Source organism: Physella acuta, unplaced genomic scaffold (assembly GCF_028476545.2).
Source record: "Physella acuta isolate Inbredline_101_S28 unplaced genomic scaffold, ASM2847654v3 ptg001414l, whole genome shotgun sequence".
Classification (NCBI taxonomy): domain Eukaryota; kingdom Metazoa; phylum Mollusca; class Gastropoda; family Physidae; genus Physella; species Physella acuta.
The window spans coordinates 225,374-246,972 of NW_026732929.1; the positions used below are offsets into that span (position 1 = coordinate 225,374).

The 21,599-nt window shown below is 34.2% G+C and overlaps 2 protein-coding genes across 3 annotated transcripts in view; both read right to left on the bottom strand.

Moving 5' to 3' along the window:
* Nucleotides 1-21,599, bottom strand: part of LOC131927534 (ficolin-1-A) — a 66,047-nt gene that overhangs the window by 40,132 nt on the left and 4,316 nt on the right. The window contains exons 3-5 of one of the 2 annotated variants that reach the window (XM_059283239.1): nucleotides 17,276-17,398; nucleotides 13,943-14,059; nucleotides 13,129-13,677 (exon numbers count right to left, since the gene is read on the bottom strand). The exons of the other annotated variant lie outside the window; for it this stretch is intronic. Of the exons in view, the coding sequence (XP_059139222.1) occupies nucleotides 13,315-13,677; nucleotides 13,943-14,059; nucleotides 17,276-17,398 (603 nt within the window). The 3' untranslated portion in view covers nucleotides 13,129-13,314. Of the gene's footprint in view, nucleotides 1-13,128; nucleotides 13,678-13,942; nucleotides 14,060-17,275; nucleotides 17,399-21,599 lie in introns of those variants that run through there. 2 annotated transcript variants of the gene reach the window in all.
* On the bottom strand, nucleotides 535-8,040 carry LOC131927535 (tenascin-R-like). Its single transcript, XM_059283241.1, has 5 exons — nucleotides 7,946-8,040; nucleotides 5,284-5,312; nucleotides 2,521-2,643; nucleotides 1,524-1,640; nucleotides 535-1,088 (listed from the first exon to the last, which is right to left on the bottom strand). The coding sequence occupies exons 1-5, from the start codon at nucleotides 7,998-8,000 to the stop codon at nucleotides 723-725; spliced, it is 690 nt and encodes a 229-aa protein (XP_059139224.1). The 5' UTR covers nucleotides 8,001-8,040; the 3' UTR covers nucleotides 535-722.

The window sequence follows — 21,599 nt, forward strand, 5'->3', positions numbered from 1 at the left end:
ACCATCAAGCTATACACCAGAGTCAACTATACATAGTTTGTGTAACCTACCCAACAGCACACCTTTTCAAAATATTTTCACCGTACACAAAGTGATTTAAAATCAGAACCAAAAAAAAAAAAATCACGTTCTTTATTTGATCTCTAACTTTCAAATTCTAATAAAAAATTATTATCATGTTTAAAAATTAGTTAAATCAGTTAGTTGCATCAAAGAAACGTTTATTAGATTGTTTTTTAACAGGCAAAGCGACAGCAACAATTCAAATATTTTTAGGAGTCAGTTCAATGAAAATGGTTAATTGGGCACGAGTGGCGCATATTATTAGATCATGGAGGGGTGGGGGATGGGTGGGGAGCAGTAGCGTAGGGAGGGGGGGGGCGGGGGGGGGGCATATGTCCCCGGGCGCCGATCTTAGTGGGCGCCAAAATGGGTTGGAAAAATAAATTGAAAGGTTGAGGGGGGTGCAAATCGAAAGTTTGAGGGGGGGGGGTGCAAATTGAAATTTCGATGGGGGGGGGGGGGGTTGCAAATCGAAAGTTTGATGGAGGGTGCAAATCGAAAAGTTTGTCCCCGGGAAGGGTCGCTACGCCTCTGGTGGGGGGAGGCGGGGCAGGGGAGGAAATTGGGTATTGGTGGGAAGGGGTTCAAGAGTTAAGATACTTTAACGAAGTTTGATGTACTGTAGCTTAAAAAAATGTGACATTGAGGACACTGACAATTTAGAACAGTCTTCGGATTTTCATTTCCGCCCAATCGAGATTTTTGCTTCCTGTGGACACGGCATCCCAATGGATTCCTTTTCCCCATTCTCTCGAGCGCCATACACCGGTCAGATAGGCATTGTGACAAAAGTTGAACCACCAACCCCCACTGTAGGCTTTGTTACATGATGTGGCGCTTTTGCTGTCTGATGTGGAGAACCTCATGCCATTGTGATAACTGAGATTATCCTTGGCGTCTCCATAGTACTGTCCAACACGAAGCGTGTAGAAATTGAGTTGGTTATCGACCTTAAACCTTTTGTAGCTGGCGTAGTAATTTTCGCCTTCAAACTTCATGTCCACTCTTAACTCCCACTCTCCGCTCTGCCGGATACAATAGAGAGTGAAATTTGAACATAATTCATAAGTACACATAAACGTATTTAGGTTTTAATATGTGTATTTATGTTATGCATATATTTATGTAGGCTATATACAAGTGGCGTAGCGAGGTCGGGTGTCACCCGGTGCGGCACTTAATGGTTTCATCCCCCCAGAGGCGTAGCGTCCCTTCCCGGGGACAAACTTTCACATTTTTATTTGCAACCCCCCTCCCTCAAACTTTCGATTTGCACCCCCCCCTCTGGTTTTTATCTATATATTTTGCTATTTTTTGCCTTGGTGTCACCCCCCTAAATGGTGTCACCCGGTGCGGTCCGCACACCCTCCCCCCCCCCCTTCCCGCTACGCCTGTGTTATATACGTGTATATTTTATGTACGTTTTTTTGTATCGAAGTATTCATATTAGTAAATATTACGTTTGTTAACAAGTGTAGTTGTTCCAATCCTTGCCAAAAGTCACCTTCATAGGTGCCAAATCCGTTACTGTAATCGGACCAAGGTCTTGCAAAGCTTACATCCCCGACACAACGGCGCTGAAAGATTACAATTTCTAAAAATTCGTTTAAAGCTTAAAATTTATTAAGTAATACTTTATTTTGAATATATCTAACATTTTCTTGTTTTATGCGAAACACGTATAGCATGATGCTGTTAAAACTTTAGAAAATATATAGTTTAAAATGGTTGAATTAATACATATTAACAATTCAAGAAAGATTATTTATAATTATTATTGAATAGGTTGAAATTTTAACATAATCGAATTCTTGACTCACAAATTTTAGTTATTGCCGATTATAATGCACGCATTCTTATTACATATTTTAGTTGGAGCAGTTAATACATTATTAATTAAATTTATTAACAAGAGACACATGCGTTTTATTTGTCTTTAAAAATGTAATTAAAAATAAGCCTTATTATTTTGTTTATAAAACAATAGCTTTTTAACAAAAAACCAACAATATAAATCATGGATATATTTTTAAATTAAACTTAAGGGAGGTAACTAAGAGGAGGCTGCTTTTACGGGGGGTGGGGGGGATTGTAGGGTAGACGTTGGGGGAAAGGGGGGGGGAAGGGTATCGTCCTAAAGGACCTACTAATAGTATTTTAAAGCAAATATTTTCAATGGCAGCGTTGGTACTGTCGAATTCACAAATTATGAATTACTGGAAAGTAGAAAATAAAACAACTAAATAGCGGCGTATGATACGCCGTTGGTCGGCTCGTGTACTATATTTAAAGTACAGTTTTTAAACAATTTTCTCTAGAGATGAGTGCTAATTAATTATGTCTTAGCCTTGTTTCAAGCCTCTTGTTGTGATATATTAATATTTTCTTGTTTTATGCGAAAAACATATAGCATGATGCTGTTAAAACTTTAAAAAATATATAGTTTAAAATTTTTACCATGATCAGAATCCATCCACCACCATCAGTTTTGGTGTCGCATAAATTGACATATCCTGAGGTTGAAGCCATAACAGCTCTTTCTGGCAAATCTTTAGACATATAACTCTTTTCGCACAATTTCTAAAGAAACAGTAATAACGTATGATTTCCTACACAGTAACTAAGTGCATTACGTTATATTGAGATACCAATACAAACTATGGTACCTCGAGATACGAGTGCCCCGACATACGTGATATCTGATATGAAAGCGTTTGATCGAGTTAAAATTGTATTTGACATAGGAGCAATAGCTTTGCGTATGTTAATGCAATGAAACTCCACCACTTATTTCATCTATCCAAACTAAATCTACACCTCCCCCAGCATCTTCTGTTAGCTCAAGTCGGCTGATTTTCAAGGTAAATACACTTCATAAAACAAATTTGTTTTTTTGCGTTTTCATTTTCTTTTATAAAAAAAAATCCGGGAGTGATCTCGTAAAAAAAGAATTGCTAACCAAGTGAACGCCAAATAAAATGTGCATAATAGTGCTGGATATTATTAGTACTTTATAAATTTACAATCGTTTTTTTTTTAGAAATCGGAAATAGCGTAAATTACTACTTCCGGTCGACGGAATTTGTAAGAAGCCAGAGAATTAGAATTTTTACTTACATTTGAAATTTCATTTATCTATCTGAAATAGTACTCAAGTTATAGGCTTTTGAATAATTATAAAAAAAAGTAGAAACAGTTCCACTTCCGGTTATCGGAAATCGCCCAAAAGTAGATAAGGATCTACGATTTTGATATAATACTTGTATATGAAATTTCATCAACCTAGCTGTAGCGGTACTCAAGTTATCGTGTTTACACACACACACACAGACACACACAAAGACATACGGACACGATTGCAAAACTATGTTTTTCCGACTCAGGGAACCCTAAAACGTCGAGATTTGTAAAAATCTAGATTTTTTTTTCAAGATTACAAGACTTGCTTTATACTTCGTATATACGAGAAAATAATAAACCGGGAGTGATCTCACCCAAACTTTCTCGAATATTCTTATATAAAATAACAGGGGATGGGAACTCGGGCTATAGACATATTTTAAATCCATTTTAAATACTTAAATTTTTAAAAGTAGAATAAAATCTCGTAGACAAATTAATTGCACACCACGTGAACGCCAAATAAAAAAGTGCATAATAGTGCGCAATATTATTAGTACTTTAAAAATTTACATTAGTTTTTTGAGAAATCGGAAGTAGAGTAAATTACTACTTCCGGTCAACGGAAATTACTCAAAAGTTAACAGAAGGTAGAGAATTAGATCTTTTACTTACATGTGAAATTTCATTTATCTATCTGAAATAGTACTCAAGTTATAGGCTTTTGATAAAATTCAAAGTGAAAAAAGTACCACTTCCGGTTATCGGAAATCGCTCACAAGTTGAGACGGATCTACGATTTTGATAAAATACTTATATATGAAATTTCATCGACCTAGCTGTAACAGTGCTCAAGTTATCTTTTTACACACACACAGACACACAGACACAGACAGACACACAGACATACGGACAAGATTGCAAAATTATGTTTTTCCGTATCAGTGAGGTTAAAACGTCGAGATTTGTAAAAATCTCATTTTTTTTTCACTATTAAAAGACTTTCTCTATATGTATAAAAAGTTTTCAATAACAAGCTGTTAACATGACCTAAAAAAATTATAAAAAAATGGTTTTCTATAAATATATAATAACACTACTATTGAAATAACAAGTAAACGAAAGTTGGGGCACTGTATTTTATCTTGGTTATCTTTACTAAACTATAAAAGCTTGTTGTTAAACTTTTAAATATAATCTTTCAGTACTTTATATGTTCTAAATTTGATAGAGTTGCATGACTATACACCAATAGTGCACTAAAAAATACGAAAAATGCAGATATAATAGCACGGTAAATAATCCTTTCATTATAAAAACTAATTGACTCATAAAAAATTAGTCATCCAATTCATTCAAATTTGATCTCAGATTGCAGTTTGAACGGGTTTTGACACGTAAAACAACTGGGGAGGCATTTATTTGATTCGAAAAGAATAATGGCATTTTAATTCATTTTTAATGGAGAAAAAATCTGTTTGACGTAAGACGCATTTGACATACGATCAGTGTTGAGGAACGTTCGTATCTCGAGGTATAATTTTACTTTATATGTATCTCTCTATCTGCGTCATTAATGTAAACACCTCCTGTTAACTTAATTAATGTTATTCTTAATTATTTTAAAATTATTTCTAATAATGTATTAGTTGCATGTCAGGTAGAGTCTTAAAATGAATTTTCTAAGCATTATATTCTGTGATTTCTTTCAAGTTTTTTTTCTCTACTCTGTATATAAAAAGCAATGTATGTGTGGGTGGGTGTGCGTCTGTTTGTCTCTCTGCCTTTCATGAAGTACTACACCTTTCATTCAATAGCCATGAAATTTTGGTAAGGTGATGAAAATACACCTGGGGAGGTTTCTGAGGGAAAAAAATTCAAATTCGCAGGGGTGGCGCTCGGGTGGGTGCGATTTGTTTTTCACTATATATGGTATATAAAAATAGAAGTCGTTTGCTGGTAGACACCGTTCATCGGCTCGCCATAAAAAATTAGGGAGTTGATTAGTAAAAACACAAAATATACACAAAAAGAAAGACGAAAGAAAGGCGGACAGGCAGACAGACAGACAAAGAGACTTATCGTTTCTAGAATCGATACCGGTTTACGTTGCTTGGACGGGACTTGGCCTGCAATAAAATGTGTAAAAACACAATATGTTACCACAAAACAAATAGGCGGCTCTAATTTAGTCATAATGCAATTAGGTATATATATATATATATATATATATATATATATATATATATATATATATATATATATATATATATATATATATATATATAAAGCAATGTATTTCTGTGTGTTTGTGTCTTTTATGCATTAATACACCTTTCATCACATCGCCGTGAAACTGGGAAGTTGTTAAAAAAATACTCCAAGGGAGGCTTCTGCGAAAAAAAAGTCATATTCGGAGGGTTGGCGCCCCGGTAGGGTGGGATTTGCTTATTTCTCTAAATACAGTAAATAAAAATAAAAGTCTATTGCGGTTTGACACCATTCATGCGATCGCCATCAAACTTTGTGAGTTGATTAGAACACTCCAAAGAAAGGTTCTGCAAAAAAAAAAAAAATTTCGCAAGGGCGGCGCCCCGGGTGGGTGCGATTTTTCTAAATATACGGATTATTAAAAAAAATTTGACGCGGTTCAACATATTTCATCCGAGTGCCCTGAAACTTTGGTGAGTTGATTAGAACACTGCTTGGAAGGGTTCTACAAAACAAAAACTTCTTTAATTTCGTGGCGCCCCGGGAGGATGCGATTCTTCTCTTTATAAGGTATTTTATAAAATAATAAAGCCGGATGCCGTTCGATACCTTTCATTCAACTGCTATACAACTTTAAGAGTTGATGAGAATACTTCCGAGGTTTCTGTGAAAAAAATAATTAAAATCTGATATGTTCGGCGCCCGGGAGGGCGCGATTTTCTTCAACACACATTTAGAGCGGCTATTTTATCACTTGACATACGTTAAACGTGCGTCCTGTTAGCGATTAAGGGGTAATACTAAATTAAGCGCTAAAAATTCAAAAGACGCAACCGCCGACGCCCCATACATTGCAGGACTCGAAGCTCCCCCGGCTCCTCTGCGAGAGATATGGCGCCTAAGTTTAATTTTCAAAAAAAGTCTATACAATAAAGACACGATGGGCAACAACAATCGTTGACTATATCGAACCGGCGCGTCCAACGGGGCTCCTGTAGGGTTAGATTTGGCGCCCTGGGATTCCCCTGTGCACAATGGCGCCTGCTTTTGTTCTAAACAGTCCGGTAGACAATGGATAAGATGGGGCGTTACAGTCGCTCACTAAATTGGATCAGGCGTGTCCGTCGATGCCTTGGGTGCAGTTTTGCTGCGAACAAACATTTCAGTTTCCGCCCCCAAATGCTCACATGGGCCACTAAGGGGAAATGTAATAATTAACCAGTTAAAGAAAAATGTCCGGTAAATTTGTGTAACTTTGGTCAATGACGCAATCTGCATAATTGTTTCAGGATGGTATGTGGCACTCTGGGTTATCCTGTGAGCATTATGGCGCCTATGTTAGTTTTAAGGTGCCTCTGTGGTAGTGTAATCGGGGGCTCCCTAGAGCGCCCCTCTACATTCCAGACACATATGCGGTCACCAAAGTGTGTTCTACCTCATTATTTTGGTGAGTGATTAACGTACACTTAAGGTTTTCAAGCGGTAGTGTAGGTAAACCCGTGTCCCGATTTTTATGATCCAAGCTTAGGCATTGTTTACATTTAAATAACTCAGTTTTAGAAAACGAAGTCACGCGTATAAGAATATAGGATTAGTAACGCATTGATGCCATTTTTCTTATACATTTCGTCAAACTTTCTTCTATCACCGCGGCAACGCGCGGGGACGGGTACGCTAGTTTCAAATAAAACTATTTTCTTAAATATATAATTGGATATAACTAATTTAAAAATCTACAAACAAAAGAAAGTAAAGTTAATTTTCAACACATAATATGTCGACAAACGATTTTCTTTATAATGGTACATTAATGTAAATTTAATGTATATCATTTGATTTTCTTACTTTTTAAGTATAATTAATAAAAGCTTGCAATTATAAACGTTTGTTAATTTATTTTACCAATAAGACTTTTTACATTTCAATAGAATCGAATCACATACCTGACACAAACCCCCACCCGAAAAAGACACACCCACACAATAACTATATCGAATATACAAATATAGATGCATAAATAAAGCACATAAGACCTGTGCTGCATAACAAAGAAATTAGCAGGTAATATCAGCGACAAAGTAAGCCTATAAAAGACAAAAAGCATACAATTCTAATACATGTAGAGGAACAGGAAATAATTTGGATAGAAAACTTCAAAAATATTCTAAATTATTGATGCAACAGATATTCGACCACACTTGCGGGATCTTGAGAATAACTGCACAGGGTTAACAAATGTGAAAATAAAAATGTTATAAAATAAAAACGAATAAAACCTGACCTTAATATATCAGCAAACATAAACTACCACATACTAGGTATTTTGAGAAACAAAATACAAAATACTTCAGGACTAAAGGGAATGATATCTAGAAAAACTTCCCACAAATATATTTTACCTGCTACCCAAACTATTAAGATATGTTTATATTGTTAGCACCAGGTAAAAACATTTTTTTTGGGAAGAGTAAAAATGAAAGTATTTTGGGAAGAATAAAAAAACGTATTTTGGAAAGAGCAAAAAAAAAAAATTGAAATGGTTTGAACTTACTAGAGCAGAGGAGAATGTTGACAGACAAAACAGCAGCCAATAGACCAGCAAACATGATGAGAGCCTGTGTTGATGTCTTAGTCGCTTACAAAAGAAGTAAGTGGTTCATGTAGATGATGACCTAGACTACAGAAAAATCGTTATTGATTTTGATTATTTTACCCCAGACCTGACCTCGTGGCTTTTTTTTAATAGTTTTGGTTTTATTTTCTGATTGTTTTAAGATTCAATTACTCCATGGCTATGGAAGCCAATCCAAAACTAAAATGGCTGAAACGCAATCAAGGAGTCATATGGCGCATGACATGTTTACAAGTTATGCTTAATGAGATTTATTTTCTACTTATCATTTCAAATGCAACAGAAGTTTGAACCACTAGAAAGAAATCAATCAAGGCAGTAGAGGCTAACGTTTACTTAAAGCATAGCTATGTTTTTAAAACTAAATAATAATAAAAATTACAATCAGTAGGTACGAGTTAATTAAAAGAGACCGCAACTCAGCATTGTGTGAAATAGCTTTACTATCCAGTATTTCTGTCAGACGTTTTTCTCTTTGGTGGGGGGGGGGGGGGGCGTGGAAAGGGGGCTGGGTGGGGGGAACACACCCCTTCCCGAAGAGATGCCTGGGCGAAACTCTGTTCTATCCCAATACACTCACGCCCCTTACTGAATACTGTGCTAGTACTTTAATACGGTTTATTTACTTATATGATCTGTGAATGTACCATTGAGATACAGGACCATGATGAACAAACCACAAAAAATTCCTAAAATGTTTTATACGCTACAAAACGTCCACGTCTATACATTGATATAAAATCATTTAGGCCTATAACACGTTTTCAAATGCACCCAAAAAATGAAAATAAAACTAATCTGCTTTATTACTTTCTCGTATACAAAGTATTTAGGAAGTATGGTCATTGTGTAAAAAATGATGTGAAATTTTACCAGTTTTCATCGTTTTACACCTTAGTACTTCATCATATAGCGAGTATCAGGGAAAAGTAATAAAAGCAGATTTATCAAAATTTCGGTGTTCTATGCGTAACTGAGTTGGAAAAACTGGGCTTTGCAATTCTGACCGTATATCTGTGATTGTGTGTGTATGTGTGTATGTGTATGTATGTGAACACGATAACTTAAATACCGTTACAGCTAGGTTTATGAAATTTTACACAAAAGTATTATATTAAATTTTTAGTTCTGTGTCCAATTTTCAGCAATTTCCAGTAACCGGAGGTGGGACTTTTTGTACTTTTAATTTTTCAAAAGTTTACAGCTTCAGTACTGTTTCAGATAGCTAAATAAAATTTCAAATGTAAGTACAAAATCGAATTCACTGAATTCTATCGCATTTTGAGTAATATCCGATGACCAGAAATAGTAATTTACGCGATTACCTATTTCTAAAAAAAAACGAATGTGAATTCATAAAGTACTAATATTATTCCGCACTATGTGTTTGGCCTTCACTTGATGCGCAATTCTTTTTCCTACGAGATTCTATTCTATTTTAAAAAGTTTAAGTAATTAAAAATTGATCAAAAATATTGTCTATATCCCGAGTTGCCATACCCGTAGTGTTATATAAGAATATTCGGGAAACTTTAGGGGAGATACTCCCGGTTTATTCATAAAAGGTTTGTCGCTGAAATTTGAAAAAAGCTTTAATTAAAGCGATCTTAGCTTTTATTAAAGAAAGCAGATTTGGTTTATTTTCTTATTTTCAGTGCATTTAAAATCTTATTTCAGAAAAGATATTTTATATTTATGTTATTTTCCACTTTAAAGTGATTCACTATTTATAAAGTCAACACTACTAAAAATATTTAAAAAAAACAAAACAACAACGCCATCAGTAGCTCGTTATATCTGCAGATGTTTATCTGCCCGTTAATGCAGCCATCAATGACTACAATTTACAGATAACGGTAAGCTGATCCAACGAGATAGTTCATTAATCTTGCTACCGTCTCTTTGTTTGACAAACTATATTATCTGACACTAATAGCCCTCACTTGTTAACACTCTCGTGAACCACAACTCACGATACTGTTAGGGATATTAAGTTTATTCTTCTGCTATTGATTTAATAGTTTATAGTGCGATTTATACTTTTCACACGAAGCCTAAACTCCTAAGATTTTAAGATTTTTTTCGTGGTTTATTCATGATTATGAATTTGAAATCACTTTAAGTTCTTATGTGCAGTGTGTCTGACATTACATACCTTGTATGTCAAAGGAGGGGTGAGGAGGAAGTGGTGGGGGGGGGGGGGGGGGGGTGGAGGCGGGGATTACAACTAGATCGGATTTTGTTAACTTTCTGCCACGTTAAATTTCCCAGTCAACCTAGAGGTCAAAGCGGGACAGGGGAAGTGGAGTCTACATAAGAAGGGATCGTTTGGTCAGCACTATGCTCAACAGCTTTTATTTTCCCTAACGTGAGAAAGATGCCCATAAAGACGGCCATTTATGGACTTATTTTAAAATCTAATTTTTCGAAAAGAAGTAAAGGGGGGGGGGGGTTGGAGGTGAGGATGGATTATGTTTCGTGACATCAGTTTAGCGAGATAATAGATTTGTATTTTATTAGGTTTTTGCACGTTGGGAATAATGGTCTAAACATTCGTAATTTGTTTAGTTTACCTACTATACTATCTACAATTGACAGCAATGTCTGTATATTGGATTATTAAAAAAAAAATTATTCAATCAAAATACAACAGGGATGGTAGGTGTCAGATAAAAAAATAAAACATCCAATCGTAGGATCTAGATAATTTAATTTTATCATCTGCTCTTTAGACTGCATACAAAGAAAATAATCGATTTATTTTGGGAAATAAGAAGTTAATACTCAACGTTGGACGCAGGTGTGAATTCAATTAATTAAAATTTTAAAAATCTTTCAACGGGAGCTTTAGTCTATAATATATAGAGCAGAGGCTTAGGCAGGGGGGGGGGAGGCTTGGGGTGTTATAACCCCCCCCCCCCATGAACCCTTCTTTAAAAATTATTGTCATAACACCACTGTAATTTATTTAAAATTATTCCTGAATCAGTATATATGTATACTTATATATGTATGTTCGAACAGTCATCTAAAAACTCACGATATGTTCACCCTTAGTTGATTATCCCACCCCCCCCCCTCCTCACCACCAGAACGAGGCAGTCGTAGAACAACCCTGGGGGATAACAAACCAAACGTTCTGCCCGTCGTAAATCTCACTCGGGCGGTTAGATTTGACCATATGTCTGGAGTTATAGCGCCCCATGCTCGCCGTTGGAGCTATTTCCTTGGATTTTTGAAATGTTTTAGATTGAATATCCTAACCAATGGATATCCCACCTCATCCTCCATGACCGCAAACCAGTTTGTCTACGGCTGTTTATTTGGTATTCACAGCAAACCCTTATATCTAAGGGCTTCTCAATCCGTCACCTGGTGATGCGCTTGGTAGGAGATGGTAACTCCCCCTAGAATCACTAATTAATTTATCATTATAATTTTAAAATATTTCTTGCGTGATGCTAGGCCCGTAGACATATGCCTAATTGAAATGAAGGTTTTTATTTTTATTTTTTTTAAATTGATAAAAATCGTTTTAATAACAAGCTTTTATGTAATAATGCTCTAAAAAGTAGAAAATAAATTATACACTACTATTAACTAACTATAAAGAAAAGCGTCGTTGAAATATTTCTTGATGTAAGATTTTTTACTATAGAGTCTATAGTTGTTACAATAGAGTTCTTTTCGCCGTGGTTGCTGTGTTTTTGGGGTGTGAGGCAAAACAGCGGCAAGTGAGGGCTGTTATGTGGAGTGCTTTAAAAATTTACCTCCCTTGTACATAGACCGAATGACGTAGGTTTGTATTTTACTTTTTCACAAACAATTGCTAGGTTTATATGAGAAAATACGGCCCTAAGGATTTTTTAAAAGTATTTTGTTATCCTCCATGGTCGGTCTACGACCTCATAAAATATTAATGGGATCGTTTAGCAATTAATATATAGCTCATATAAAAAGAGACTCACTCGCAGACATATTTTTATCCCTCATCAAAGGCTTAGAGTCTGACCAACATTGTTTCCATATGGTCTGGTTATCTTTAGAGGTGCATGCAAAAAATTAGCCAGATGCAAAGACAGAAAGTACCTTAAAATCTGTGTGTTGACATTACTCTGTTTTCACATACATTTATACAAATTTATATAGAGAAATACGACTGGTCAGTCTTGACCTCTGTCCCGATTTTTCCAGATATGGCGAGTTTTAGCCCTCGCAGGTGATCAGAGTCGGACCGATAGTTTATCTATAAGGCCGATTAATTTACCAAGGTCTATGAAAAAAAGCAAGATGTACAGAGCCTGTGTTCCCTAAAAGTGGTTTGTAAATAATCATCGTCTTTTACCAAATTAACAGAGAAAATTCGGACCGGTCTTTTCTAAAGCCCTTCCTGTGTTCTCCCGAATATATCATAGTTACCCCCGATGGTCGGCCTACGATTTATGAAGAGGTTACTACGTGGGACTTTTTTTTCGATATGTAGCTCATATAAGGCGCCGGTCAGTCGAGGTCAGTTTTGACCCCCTCATCTTGGACTTTGGGGCCGACCGGCACTGGCCACTGTGTTCAATCGGCCCGAGATAGGAGCATGCCATATTTGAAGCGTCTGCGACGACGGGACGTGCCCGATGGAAAAAATTTGATGCTTGTTCGAGTAAGTATATTCCATAAAACTTATATATTTATTCATTTCTACCCAGGAGAGACGGCAGACTTGAAGGTTGTCTAATCTTACCATCAAGCTATGCATTAGAGTCAACTATACATAGTTTGTGTAGTCTTCACCTCCCAACCAGCACACCTTCTCTAACATTTTCACCGTACACGAACTTTCAAATTCTAATAAAAAGTTTTTACAATGATTAAAGAATTAGTTTGTTGTATGAAAGGAACTTTTATTTAAAAAAAAAAAAACTTAACAGGAAAAGCGACAGCAAAAATTAATTAAAAATATTATTTTAGGAAGGAGTTCAATGAACGGATACATGCAGTCCTTAGATAAAGATTTATTGGTCATGAGTGGCGCGGGGGGGGGGGGGGGGGGGGGGGTTGAGGGGGAGAGGTGGTGGACATTGGTGGAAAGTGGTTTAAAGGTTGAGGTATTTTGACGAAGTGTGATGAACTGCAGCTTAAAAAATGTGATTTCTAAAGGTGTTTAAAAAATTAAATTGACTAAATGTTATTTTTTTGTATTTATAAAACATTACGGAAATTGTAGTAACTTTTTAAAGCTCTGAAATGATTGGGTCAAAAGCCTGGAGGCTTACAACGAGGAAACTGACAACTTATTATAGTCTTCGGATTTTCATTTCCGCCGAATCGAGATTTTCGTCGCTTGTGGACAAGGAGTCCCAATGGACACCTTTTGCCCAAATTTTCGATCCCCATTCACCGGTCAAATAGGTACTATGACAATTGTGGAACCACCATCCACCATGGTACTTTTGTGAACAGATCTTGTTTGTTAGTGTGTCTGTTGTGGAGAACTTCATGCCGTTGTGAAAAGTGAGGTCACCCCCAACGTTTCCAAAGAACTGTCCAACACGAAGTGTGTAGTAATTGCGTTGGTTATCGACCTTAAACGTTTTGTAGTTGGCGTAGTAATCTCTGCCTTTAAACTTCATGTCCACTCTTAACTCCCATTCTCCGTTCTGTCGGATACCACAGAGAGTAAAATTTGAACATAATTCATAAGTACATATAAACGTATTTAGGTTTGAATATGTGTAATTATGTTTATGTATATATGTATGTAGGCTATATACGTGTATTTTTATGTACGTTTTTTGTATCAGTGTATTTATATTTGTAAATATGTATGCAAATGTATAAAAAACGTTGTTTATACATAGGTGTATAGAGGTATCCGTCTACCATTTAAACAAATGTATAGATACGTTATGATAACAAATTTACGTTTGTTAACTGGTGTACTTGTTCCAATCCTTGCCAAAAGTCACCTTCAAATGTGCCAAATCCGTCCCTATAATCGGACCAAGGTCTTGTAAAGTTGACATCTCCAACACAACGGCGCTGAAAGATTTTAATTTCTAAAAATTCGTTTAAAGCTTTAAAAGTTCATAAGTAATACTTTATTCTGAATATATGAAATAATTTTTTTAAATTTTATGCGAAAACTTATAGAACAGTGGTTCCCAAACTTTTTCGAGTTGCGACCCCCTTTTTCAAAAAGTAAGTGACCCGCGACCGTCATGGATTTAAAAAGTCGATATTAATACGGAAATTTATGAGGACTAAATTAAGATTTTTTGTAGACTTTTAAAATGAATTATTCTTGATAACTGTCTTAATACGATGAGTAAAATTTCATGCTATTACCTAGCCTCAACATTCGCAGTTGAGTTTTTTTAAACGCCAATCTCATGTCATTTATTTCTATGTTTTATTTTTAATTGGAAAAGTGTTAAAAATCTATTATTGCAAATATATGTAGACATATCAATTTCAATCAATTTCACGTTTGGGTATTAATGGTGCGTACTACACCAAAAAATGTGAGCAGTTTTACATATGACGCAAATTTAAGAATTCATCTTGTTATTCATCGGGAATGTTGGCAACATCAAGGGACGCAGAGAATGGGTAACGGGTCAGTACAGTTTCTTTTTCTTTCAGCTCAGGGAAAAAAACGCCGCGGTTCGTTTTCTAGAGATTTAAGATTATCAGAAATCTCCTGTTTCAATTTCTTTATTTATCTGCTATATATATATATATATATATATCTGCTAGGTAGGATACTCCTGACACACCACGTCGTTAAAGTATATCAAAAGGTCTTGTTTCCTTTGCACTTCCAAGAACAACTTGATTTCATCTTTTAATTAAAAAAACACGATTCACAACATTTCCGTTTAACAGCCAGCGTACTGCAGCGTAGAAAAGCAAAGACTCGTGATCTTTATTCATGTCTTGGCACAGTTCTTTAAACAGACAAGTGTTTAGGGCTCCAGATTTAATATAATTTATGACTTTTATTATCAACGAGCCGGCCCGCGGCATAACATACGCCGCTATTTAGTTGTTTCTAATTTTCAATAATTCATAATTTGTGAAAATTTGACACTGAAAATATTTCTTTAAAACACTATAAGTAGCTCGTTAAGGACCATAACCCCCCCCCCTTTCCTTCCCTCCCCCCCCCCTCCTCTGCTTGTAAACATTTAGAGTGAACACAGCTCACTAAAACCATGTAGGGGTGGGGAGGTAGGGAGAGCGTTTGCAGCTTGTTTTCTAACGGCTCGAAGAAGAGAATTATATATATAGATAGATGGAGCCGGAAGTGGCTTGCTGGCGAGGACATACCGGTGAATCATGCAGTGGATTCCCCTTGTTAGGGACATAAATCTTTTACTGTTTTCTGAAAGCCCATTTTGACACAAACAGATTGCGCACCACCCGTTTTACCATTTTAAACATCCAGTTTCAATCAATTTTCAATCACAATTTAATCTTTAACATCTATGGACATGTCTTCTATAAGCCGCTGAATAATATTATTAGACAGAGCTATTTAATGCATCTTTACTGCACTGGAATCCAAAAGAATTAATTTCACCGTCTTCAACATGCAGGGGTTGATGAGATTTGCTCCTATATTGTGTTGATTTTGCTTGGCAATTTGTAATGCAAATTCATTGGATGGTCGCACTAATGCTGTGTAACTTTGTGTTCGATTAAGTCTCTGACATCTTCATGCCGACGAAAGAACTCCAAATTTTTTTAGTGTGTTCCAAATGACTCGTCTCAAAATGACGTTTAAGTTTTAAAGATTTCATAGACTCATGGCAGAGAACAACTTTGCACAGTACGCATTGTTTGTCTCTTTTTTATTTCCTGAGATGTTAGTAAAGCCGAATTTCAGATATGTGTTAGTTTTTTTCATTGCTATTATTTAGTCTTCAAGTTCACGACCCCCCAGGAGGCCCTTTGCGACCCCCAGTTTGGGAAACAATGAATAACGTTGCTAAAACTAAAAAAAAAATATTTTAAAATTGTTGAATTAAAACATTAATAATTTAAGAAATATTATTAACAATTATTGCTATAATGTTTGAAATTTTAACTAAATTAAATTTAAGACTCACAAATTTTAGTTATTATCGATTAAATACATTCTTATCGAATAAACACATTCTTATTAAATATTTTAGTTGGAGCAGTTTATACATTAATAATTCATAAGTTAATTTATTAACAATCAACACATTCGTTTTATTTGTCTTTGAAAATGTAATTAAAAATGAGCTAATTTTTAAAAATAAAACAAAAGCTTTCAATTTAAAACCAATAATATAAACCTTGAATACATTTTTTAATTCAAACTTGTTTTTAATATAATTTTTAAACGCGATTTTCCGCCTATTCCCACTATTAAGACTAAAGACTTTGATGCTTAATTATTACAATATTTTAAATTGGTTAAAAAAATTCCAATTAGTACAGTGTTAAAAGTATATTCAAGTGACTAACTTAATAATAAATATAATAATAAAATAATTTTCTTCTGAACTACCATTGGCCATTCAATCAACCTTTTCTGATCCCCCCCCCCCCCCCCGCCATACCGACCGACCTAAAAAAAAATTAAGCTTAACTGAATATACTTTTTTCTATTTTGAAATTTTAATGTTTCTTCTAAAGTAAAATTGAAAATCTTGCAATCGAGAAATTCTCCATGGATATTTTAATTTATTTCTATTGGAGGCTATAAATACACTAATCAATACTGTTATTTTTTAATAATAAAAATAAAATACAAATAAATGAGGCATTTAGAGCAACAATTTGAAACAAAAGGAAAAATTGGAGGCTAATCTTATTTTTTCAATACCCTAAATTACAAATTTATCACTTTCTTTATTTCACTTGTTTAAATACTTTTTATTATTTATTTTTCTGTATACAATACTGCACGATGTGTAGTCGTTCAAATTGCAAAAAATCTTATGTATGCGAGTACACACACACACACACACACACACACACACACACACACACACACACACACACACACACACACACACACACACACACACACACACACACATATATATATATATATATATATATATATATATATATATATATATATAGTTACACATATTTCTGTGTGTGTATGTACTATATTTAAAGTAAAGTTTTTAAACGATTTTCTCTAGAAATGAGGGCTAATTTATTGAGTCTTAGCCGTGTTTCAACCCTCAAGTTTAGATAGATTAAAATTTTTACCATGATCAGACTCCATCCACCACCATCAGTTTTGGTGTCGCACAAAACGAGATATCCTAAGGTTGACGGCATAACAAGTCTTCTTGGCAAATTTTCGGACATAGAACTCTTTTCGCACTTTTGCTAATGAAACAGTAATAAAGTATGATTTCCTATACAGATAGTAAGTACATTACTTCCAAGTAAAGTGGCTAAACAACGCATTTATGTGAAAAACAAAAAGCATATAATGTGAGTCAAGTCTTAAAATGAAATGAGCTGTAGAACTAGTTTAAACCATCTTCTTTATATTGAGATACCAATACAAACTGTGATACCTCGAGATACGAGTGCCCCGACATACGTGATATCTGATTTGACAGCGTTTGATCGAGTTAAAATTGTATTTGACATAGGAGCAATAGCATTGCGTATGTTAATGCAATGAAACTCCACCACTTATTTCATCTATCCAAACTAAATCTACACCTCCCCCAGCATCTTCCGTAAGCTCTAGTCGGCTGATTTTCAAGGTAAATACACTTTATAAAACGAATTTGTTTTTTTGCATTTTCATTTTCTTTTATAAAAAATACACATAACAAAAATATTTAAAACGTTTTCAATAACAAGCTGCTAACATGCACTAAAAGAAGAAAATAAATGGTTTTCTTTAAATATATAATAAGACTACTATTGAAATAACAAGTAAAGAGATCCTTGGATCATTATATTGTATCTTGGTTGCTTTTACTAAACTATAAGCCTTCATTTCATGTTGTATCAATTTTGATACAAAGTGAAATAACCCCCATTGAATCTACACAAATGTTAAAATCTGAGTTTTTAATATGCCATACTCTAGCTTGATCACTTTTGACCCAAATTCATACCCGAAACAGACTATAGGTGTGTTTTGTCTCACACAATTCGAGTTTGATTCCGTTTTTTTACACTGGTCGGACAGCTGTGATCGAGGTGTTTTTGAGAAAATAATAAAAATTCACAGGCCGTGTTTTTCTTCTTGAAAAAAATATTCACCAATCTCAGGTGAGTAATTTTACCTAAAAATAAGTTGTTTGTATACTATTTCTTTATATTTGTGCTGATAATGTCCAATTACGGTATGTAACAGTTTTGATACACCATGCAACGGTATGACCATGACATTAGCTGGGACTACTGTATAGTGACTTTTCTGTAGTATAATAATTAGTTGATAGAACAATTCCTAACATCTAGTAGGTAGACTCTAGTCAACTGTTGGTTCTTACACTAGCTTAGGTTTGTTTTTCTTTCATATTTTTAAAATAATAATATGTAAACTATAGAAGAAAAATAGTGTCAAAATCTGTAACAATAGTAACATAGTCAAGCTGTAGACTATTGTATACTAATTGTACTTAGATTTAGCACTTACTCAGTACAATATACATACAGATGATCAGTGTGCTACTATAATAAGCCTATAATAAAGGGTGTACAGTGTAGTGCTGCTATTGAAGACCAAAAAAAGTGTCATAATGTATAACAATAATAATATAGTATTAGACTGATATTTACTAGCTGCTGCTTAGAATAACTTGCATATAATTCTCTAATCATACTAATTCATACACAGAGACAGTGTTTGGGTCTAATAAGCTTAGAAAGTAGTATAGTAATTATTATGGAAGAAAATAAGTAATAATATTATGCATAGGCCTACATACTTAGTCTACTTATTATTTACTTCATACCGGTACGCAAACAGTAATAATTACTATAGGCAGTGGTGGTTTACTTATGTTTATAATAGTAATTAAAATTTAATTTATAAATCCATGAAGTTCATGAATGATTAGAGATTGTTTTAATGCTGACATTGTTTTATTTATTTTTACAGGATCTCTTTTTGTCTAGAGCGAGCGATAAATTTTGTCGCAAAACTGTTCTGAATGAAATAGATGGTAGACTTCAAGGAGAATGTAAATGAAAGTGAAGTTGGTGTAGTATTTGATTATTCATCTTATGAAGTTACAATCTAATAACTAGGCCTATAGTACATATTGTACTTATTACTTGCAATTATTGTTTTTAAAAAAATGGCATAATAATATTTGATTGAAATTCTTGCATATAGTATTTATACTTGCAAATAAAATCCTAATCCTCTAGTATATAAAAAGTAGAAGTGGTACATTATTTTTATATAGATTATAATTTAATTTGTGCATGCATGAAGATAAAGTAAATAAATCTAGAAATAATATATAGTTTCTTTTAGTAGTGAAATTTTTTTTTTTACAGGATAGGTAAAGATTCTCACAAAATAATTCTGTCTGAAATAGAGACTGCATATTTCTTTGGTCACTAATGTCTAATTATTCATCTATTTATTTACCTGATGTTGAAGGTGTTACTGTAACTGAAATTGAACACTTAGAAAGTGATGTAGAGAGAATAAAGGGATTGGTTCGGAGCAAGTAAAGTGGCAGATTTTATTCTGATATACATTCATAAGCTGTAGGCCTACATTTATAAGATGTACATTCATAAGATGTAAGCAGATGCTAGTCCAGCAAAGTGGTTAACTAAAACACATGAATGTTTTCTATTATTTGTGAGGAATAGGAACTGACCAACATAGTTTTTAGTGCAAGGCCTTCCGGCTGTTCAAGATTATTTTATTTCACACCATGGATAAAGACTATCTTAGTATACTGGGTGAAATGATTTTCTAGATCTACATTGCACAGATGAATCCAGATAAAGCTTGAAGTCTTTGATATAGCAGAAATAAATCAATTCATTGGCTTCTACCAGTCATGTCTCTGCATAGGAAAAAGTTCTAAAAATGGCCAAATATCAGTATTGTAGATATATTCTAATTTCTTTCATATCAACAAGTTTGAGTCATTAAAAACTACTTTGCATTTAAAACAAAAACAATTTCAAATTATACTAGATAGAGGTCCTGCTGAGCAAAGTGATGCTGCTTATTGACTTACACAATAAAAAGATGCATGATTACTAAGAAATATGACATAACTGGTAACAGCAATATTGTGAAAAAAATGTAAATTACTATCTTGTAAATGAATTTCTGATGCTCCAGATTTGGGATGAATAAGTGTTTTACTCAAATTAATAATTACTCAATAAATTTTCAATGATAAGTAAAAAAATTTTTTTGTCAATTTCTAACAAATTTTTACCCACCGTTGCATACTGTATCAAATCTGATACATACTGTTATTTTGCTAAATAAACATTATTTGATAAAATAATTCAATTTCCTCATTATTTATGCTCTCTACACACCACAGCCCACCTTGTAAGATTTTTTTTTCTCAAAAAGCTTTCACAAAATTAATTCATGAAATCCGAAGCTTGTTGTTAAACTTTTAAATATTTTCTTTCAGTACTTTATAATATGTTCTATATTTAATAGAGTTGCATGACTAAAAACAAATTGCGCACTAAATAAAAGCGAAAAATGCGAGTATAGTAGCACGGTAAATAATACTTTCTATAGAAGTATTAATTAATTCATAAAAAATAGTCATCCAATTCATTCAAATTTGATTTCAGATTGCAGTGTCAACGTGTTTTGACGCATGTGCCCAGTTGCAGTGAAATAGGTTGGCTATAAATAGTAGAAAGTTTGCTAGGCAGTCTTTATCCCTGAAGAAGCCCGACACACATACAAAAGAAGCCAGTTAAATAAAAGCTTGTAAAACAACTGGGGACGCTTTTCTGGGATTAGAAAAGGTTAATTGCATTTCATTTCATTTTAAATGGAGAAAAATCGTTTTTAGGTAAGAGTAATTTGACATACGATCAGTGTTGAGAAACGTTCGTATCTCGAGGTATTATTTTACTTTATATGTATCTCTCTGTTTGTATAACAGGGGGGGGGGGCTTTAATTTTTTTTTAATAATCAGATAAAGTAACCAAGTTTAGATTTTAACTGGGTTGTTTCCTTTTCCGTAAAAAGTCCAAATAGTTTCGTCACTATGCAAATTATGATATTAGCATCTATTGTTAGGCCCATCCAATCAGAAATTAAGATAGCGCTTCTAATAATTCACCATTAGCAATGCTAATAAATAGCATAAGTCACACTGATGTTTATAACACGTCAAATATTTTTTCTCTACGTGTTTAAGAAAAAATCCTGTTTATTTGTGTAACTTTATTGAATGACGCAATCTGCATCATTGTTTCAGGATGGGTTATCCTCTGAGCACTATGACGCCTATGTTAGTTTTAAGGAGCCAGGGGCCGCTCCTCTGCGGTAGTGTAATCAGGGGCTCCACAGGCGCGGTCAGCGAAGTGTGTTCTACCTCTTTATTTCTGTGA

Coding starts and splice junctions, on each gene's coding strand:
- LOC131927535 (XM_059283241.1), bottom strand. CDS start 8,000: ATGTTTGCTGGTCTATTGGCTGCTGTTTTGTCTGTCAACATTCTCCTC. Junction 5,313..7,945: donor CAACATTCTCCTCTGCTCTA/GTAAGTTCAAAC, acceptor ATTTTATTGCAG/GCCAAGTCCCGTCCAAGCAA. Junction 2,644..5,283: donor CGTCCAAGCAACGTAAACCG/GTATCGATTCTA, acceptor CTGTTTCTTTAG/AAATTGTGCGAAAAGAGTTA.